Source organism: Rhinoderma darwinii, chromosome 3 (assembly GCF_050947455.1).
Source record: "Rhinoderma darwinii isolate aRhiDar2 chromosome 3, aRhiDar2.hap1, whole genome shotgun sequence".
In the NCBI taxonomy this organism is placed as follows: domain Eukaryota; kingdom Metazoa; phylum Chordata; class Amphibia; order Anura; family Rhinodermatidae; genus Rhinoderma; species Rhinoderma darwinii.
This window is the reverse complement of record NC_134689.1, coordinates 255572554-255579308: the sequence shown is the minus strand read 5'-3', so window position 1 is coordinate 255579308 and position 6755 is coordinate 255572554. Positions and strand designations below refer to the sequence as shown.

Here is a 6755-nt window from a genome sequence, read left to right as displayed (position 1 = left end):
GCTGGGCAGGAACTTGGCAGCAGGTGGACATCTGGCGTGGAGAAGCAGGACAGGCGTGGAATACAGCACAGCATGGCTACAGCTCAGCACGGCACTATATCAGGATACAAGTATAGGATACAGGAACACTGGGAGCAGGAAACACTAGGAGGCCATATGCAAGACAGACTAGGAATACACAACAAAGCTCAGGCAAAGAACTAGGGGGCTGGACCCCTCTTATAGTCCAGAGTACTCACAGGTCAAGGGTCATGAACGAGGTCCGGTGCACGCGCTGTCCCTTTAAGAGCGGGCACGAGCGTGTGCGCGCACCCTACAGGATCCGGCTGTGGTGAGTAGACGCGGGTGCTGGCTTCTCCTGAGGAGGAGGCTGGCGCCAGTGCTTGCCGACTTGTGGCTGCGACTGTCAGGGGGAGAACGGAGCTGACAGCCCGCAGCCACGGACATTACATCAAACCTAATACTAATAAAATGTAAGTGGATCAACTTAGATGTAATAAGTATTAGGTTTGATGAGGTGTCAGAGCACCAGAGGAGCCGCTGTAGCCGAGCCGTCAGACCAGCTCACTGATGGATTCGGTTGACAGCGGCGTTCTACAGCTTCTACTGTACTCACAGTGGATACATAGAATCTGCAGAATAAAAACAAAGCAACATTTTTATTAAAAGCATATTACAAAAGTACTTAGTACTTAGGTGATAAATGTATGATCTCTGGGGACCCCAGCGGTGGGTTGCCCACCGGTCACTAGAATGGCGGTCTTGAGCCCCCATTCCTCCTCACTGCAAAATCGTAGTGAAAAGGATTTTGGAGGGAGTGGTGGTTGCGCATGTTCCCTGTAGCTCTATTTAATGTTTATGAGGCTGACGGAGACAGCCAAGTGCAGTCTTAGCTGGTTCCCCTAATGCCGCAGCTCATACAAGGTCCTGATGCCGAGCAGGGTCAGGGCCTTATATACGACGCAGCACTCAATGTCCTGAGAGCTGCGTTACATGCAACGTCCCGATGTGTCAGTTCATTGCATGAACGGTGGCCTGCTGCGAGAGCCTGAGGAGACCCGCAGGGGAGAAGTGAAGAGGAGCGGTGAGGTGAGTATACTTTTTTTTTATTATTTTATTCTCCAATGAGAAGGATACTCTAGTGGGGGGGGGGGTAGTTTGATTAGTGGGGCGATGTATGGGGCCCAGGTCTTACCTTGCTACGCCCCACAGAGTGAAATCTACACTAGCTCCCACTAAGAATTATAATAAATTTGCCCCCTATTTGCAAGAAATGCTTCTTTTTGGTCAAAAGTTGCAATTTTAAATGCAAATTGCAATTTTTCAACGCCATAAAACAGGGAGGGGGGGATTCATCAACCTTTTAACGCCAAAGAGTTGGCATGACATCATAGCTGTTTTATACCTAAACCCAATATGTCTCAGACTGTGTTTATGTGAGCGGTGAAGTACATGTTTTTGCTTTAAAGCCTGAATTATAAAAATTTTTACACATACTTTAGAAATAAAATACACAATTGTATAGTATTTATACACAGGGTAACATCACTAATTGTTACATAGTCATCTAGTGACTTGTGCAGTACAAGTGCCGATCAGACCATGTTGCTGTAAATGACACCCATCTGTTTGATATAAAAATAGCTGCTTTCTTTGTTGTTAATAAATAACAGAACAAAGTTTTGCTGATCATTCTGCAAAAAGAGCAGAATAAAATTGAACAGATTCAAGGCGTTTTATGTTGCTTGTTTGGTGTTTCATTAACAGAAACGTTTATATAAAATTATTTTTAAAAATAATGAGTCTGTATTTTCTATCTATCTATCTATCTATATATCTATATATCTATATATCTATATGTATATATATATATATATATATATTTGTGTATATATATATATATATATATATATATATATAAATATACACATTAAACATATAGAGCATTCATATGTAAACAAAAATATTCCTATGAAAACATATTAGTTATAGCTGTTTTTTGGAAAGTTGGGTGACAATCGCTATAGCTGCAATTACTGCTTCCACAAGAGCTTTGTAACACATCTTTCACAGGTTCCTGAATGTCATATATATGTCTAATTATGCATTACTGCATATACAACTGCAGTCCGAAATTATGCATATAGGGTATTTAGATTGAGAGTCCCACTGAGGACAGTGAGTGAATACGGAATATGTTGGAGCTATGTACGAAACATAATAATAATAATAATAATAATAATAAAAATAATTAAAAAAAAATAAAAAATAATATTAATAATAATAATAAATTAGATTTGCCAATCCCAGGAAAATCTATTTTCTATGACCACTTTTGTAAGACAGCAAAGGAATAGATTTGTTTATCAATTTGACAGAAGCCAAAAACTTCTATTTACTGGGAATTGTTGGTGTTGGTGGAAATGCTCTTTTAGAATGAAATAAGAGATGTGACGAATACTCATCAGCAGTTTATCGTGCAGTTTATCGTGCACTAGTTTGCTGTGATATTTACTGTCTGAGTGCGTAGACATTTAAACTGTCTGTGTATACATGTGTTCTACCCATAATAAATCCCAGCACTTCTCTTCGCTTCCTCTAGCGCTGTCAGTGGCCACATGTGGGAACTGTTCTTATATCACACTCTTTCCCTGTGTCTCTCTCCCTCCTTCCTTTCCTTACCATAGAGTTGCATTGACACAGAGACAGAGGGAGTCTATGAGCCTCCTCCCAGCAATATCTTACATTGGGGGGGATCCTGATCCTCAAGACCATACTACATCTTTATTTTGGGGGGAATAATGGATCCTTGTTCTCCTGCTAGCCCTGATCCGGCTTTGGAAACAGAAATCAGCAAGCCAGCCCCCCAGCCCAGAAATCCCCAGGAACCTGCAAGAAGAGGGGATCATACAGGAGCTGCAGGAAGACACAGCTACCCTATAACCACCACCAACAGAGGTACCATCTCCAAACCAGTGTGGGTTGCAAAGAGGGGCAGCGATATGTGGCAGAGGCAATCTGGGGTTTTCATTACACATTCATGGAGGGAGATAGAAGCAGGGATGGGAGGATAGTAAGCAAAGACAGCAGAGCAGCCTTGGAAAACTTTGACAGCTTTTTTTGTGGGAAGGAGGGGTGTTAATTAACCTCTTCAGCTCAGAATCCATCACGTAGCCCTGTGTTCAGTATCATTGTTTCCGGCATGTGCCCCATTTAGTGAAAGAACACAAAAGTTTGGATTGCAATGATTTACATTGACAGATGCAATAATGTTAGTGGGGGTTTGGTTTGACCTGGGTACCACTCCTCCTGATTCCTCTGCCACTGCTCCATCACATTGCTATTCCCTACAGTAAAGTCATTACAAAGCTGCAGGGGGGTTCAGGTACAGTACAACTACTTTCGGTTCTTATCGCCAGCTAACGAATGACAGTAACCTCTTAAGTGCTGGAAAATCTATTGACACGTTGGAGGCTACTTGGTGTTCGCTTCTTCTATTCTTTTCGGTCTTAGGTCTTTTTTCGTAGCGGTCAAGCCTACCGATTTGAAATAGAGCAGGAAAGCATGTACTTTGAATTAGAATGTGAAGGGTTAATTTACACTGGTATTATCTCTCCCTCTCTCTTTCTGTGTGGCTCGCTGTTCAGTTTTTTTCATTATTATTATTTTTCTCCTTAAAGGATTAGGGGTTAACCCTGTGTGACTTTGCTGGCAATTTTACATCTGATTATAGTAGCGCGTAAAAGGGTTTATTATGTTTTAAGTAGTAAGCACAGTGCGTTATGTAATGTGTAATTACATTTATATGATAATTATATGTAGTGTTATTAAAGGAGATTATAGCAATATATATAGGTGTGTACATTACATGCTGGGGCAAAATAAAACATTGCAAAGTAAATATATTTTAGCGTCTCATTGGTACACTTTATATGTAAGCTCTACAAACATTTGGTTGTTTAAGTGGTAAGGCACGGCCGTCAGAGAAATTGATCCCGCCGTTCTGTTTTTAAGTGAGGAAAGCTGAAGTCTTAATGAGAATTGTGAGTGAATGATAACTAAGTACAACTATCTAATGCTTCTGCATTGTACTTGTGAGATTGACCAAAAGTTAAGTGGGAACCTAAAAAGTAATACCTGTGTCTGTCTTTTGAAATAACTTGTGAATATGGAAAGTGTTGGAAGCAGTGCAATATTTTATATGCATTCTAAATGACAAACCATATTTCCTGTTGGAACAGCTTTTATTTGGACTACAGATTATACATGATATCTGCTTACAGCGCAGGGAAGAATAAGCATTGTGAAAGACGATATTGTTGTATACTTTTATATTTCTGTGTTTCAGTTGAGCCAAAACTCAGTTGTGAAAAGTCACTCAGAGGCCTAAAATGTTCTTCATTAGGTTCTGTTGGATGTATGGGTAAGACTGTCATAACTGGCCTTTCTCCAATACTTGGCAGAGCCAAAGGCTGGCATCAGAATGACCCTTTGAGATGTCCATGTGACACTATTGAGAAAATTCTTAGTAATTTGGAATACATTTTAGAGGCATCCTTGATGATGACAAAACCTGATCTAACTTTAGGCCAGGATCAAACACTTCATTTTGATGCAGTTTTTGGTGCAGTTTTTGAGCCAAACACAGCAGTGGACACAAAAAAAAGGAATGCTTTAGTCTTTTCTTTATACTTTTATTTTTTTTATGTCCACTCCTGTGTTTGGTTTAAAAACCTAAGCCAAAAATTTCACCAAAAACTGAATCAAAACATGATCCTGGCCTAAGGCCATGGTTACATGGGTGACACTGATTTTGGTGGAGCAAAATTATTACCTAACATGTCCTTAACTAGCTTCACAAGAGCGTAGGGAAACTCAGATGTGAAAAACGTAACATTTTTCATACCCGAGGTGCCCCCGTGCGGGTCCTGTTTTCACGGATCCCCATAGACTTGAGACTATGGGGGAATCCGTGAAAACGGAACAAAATAGGACATGTTCTATTTTTCAACGGACTCTTCACATAGTCCGTTGAAACATCGGCCGTGTGAACGGCTCCATTGAAAACCATGAGTCCGTATGACGGCCGTTGCTTCAACGGCCGTCATACGGATGTTTTCAACGCTCATGTGAATAAGGCCTTACATTTATGTGCGGTTAGCCTAAGGCTTCATGCACACGACCGTAAAAACACCCGTTATTACGGGTCGTAATTACGACCGGAAATAACGGGCCCATAGACTTCTGTTGGCCACGGGTACCTTCCCGTTTTCTCACGGGAAGGTGCCCGTGCTGTTGAAAAAGATAGAACATGTTCTATTTTTTTCTTTTACGGGCCGTGCTACTATACTTTATAATGGGAGCACGGCTGGGAAAAACAGCCGGCTGCCCGTGGCCGGCCGTGACCGGCCGTGCTCGTGATTACGAGTCGTAATTACGAGCACGGTCGTGTGCATGGGGCCTAACAGGTGGGTTTTCCTGCTAACTTTATCTCAAAGCACCTACAAGTATCAGATAGTGAAGCAGCCTGCTACATCTCCATCCTAAAAGTCCTATCAAGGATAAGAGGAAAGAACTGTAAGATGTCCTGTCAAACAAACCAGCAGGCCATAAGATATTGTCCAAGCAATACTGGCGCTACATTCATTACAGTCTACATGAGTGTCCTGACCTTAAGGTCCAGCCAGGCTGCGAGTTTCAAGCCACAAAACTGCTCTCACAGCAGGGGAAGTCACTGACAGTATGTGGACCCTGTGACAGAACTGCTTGTGGCCTCCTCCCTTTAATGACACACACCGTACATTGGACACATTCTGCAAGAACATAGGAAACATAGAATTTGACGGCAGAAAATAATCTACAATTTGACAGCAGAAAGTAACCTACAGGTCCATCCAGTCTGCGCTTTTTGGATGCTCTCAGACGTGCGTAATACAGGGGCCTATTTGCACCTGTATTACAGACGCAAAACTCGGACCTCCCTAGGTCCAGAGTTAGAGCACAATAAAAGCCTACAATATAAACCTGGACGGTTTTGTGTCCTTTGTATTTATATTGTGGGACCCGTAGTGTACACACATCACACACGCGCTGCACACACATTGTACACAAGCCACGAACACATCACATGATGCTTGTGTCACTCCTACACTGCACATATGTTGCTCAAACGACACAAATATCACGCACACCATAAACATGTCAGTAAAACACGTCTATAACACTGTATTGAATATTGACAAGCTTTTTCTCATAGCGGTAACCCATGGCAAGCAGATTTCTGTCAGTCAAAGCCACGCCCTACAACCGCCACCTACGCCCACTCAAACAGAATCCTGCATACTCCCTCGAAAATTCATATCTCTGCACATTAATACTGATGCCAACACTTCATGCTGCTTTCTACATTCCTCACAATAGGATGGTTGGGATAGATCTTCGGGCCCCGGTATAGTCAAATAGGTTGCAGGGATTCTTGGTTTCTGTCTTCCCTGTATAGATTGCACCTATAGATGATAAGCCACAGTTAAATTACTGGCCACACTATATTAGCCACATTGTTACCCTTCGTTCTGGAGTTCTCTTGGACCAGTTCTCTGTGTACACATGTAAAAAGTAGTTCACGAGTTTTGTCAGTGGCTACAATTTGTTAAGGTCATGTATTATTCTATGAGTATCCCTTAAAATGTTTGATCTTTAGTGATTCCTCCGTGCGGTCTTCCTATAAGGCCAAACAAGTTACAAGGGCAATATGG

The 6755-nt window shown here is 41.8% G+C and overlaps 1 protein-coding gene across 2 annotated transcripts in view; it reads left to right on the top strand.

The window, feature by feature from the left end:
- Positions 1–2703: 2703 nt before the first annotated feature.
- The window catches only part of RORA (RAR related orphan receptor A), a 425240-nt gene continuing 421188 nt past the window's right edge, over positions 2704–6755 (top strand). For both annotated transcript variants that reach the window (XM_075857792.1, XM_075857790.1), the window contains exon 1: positions 2704–2958. In XM_075857792.1, coding sequence (XP_075713907.1) covers positions 2802–2958 — 157 coding nt within the window. In that variant the 5' untranslated portion in view covers positions 2704–2801. The remainder of the gene's footprint in view (positions 2959–6755) is intronic.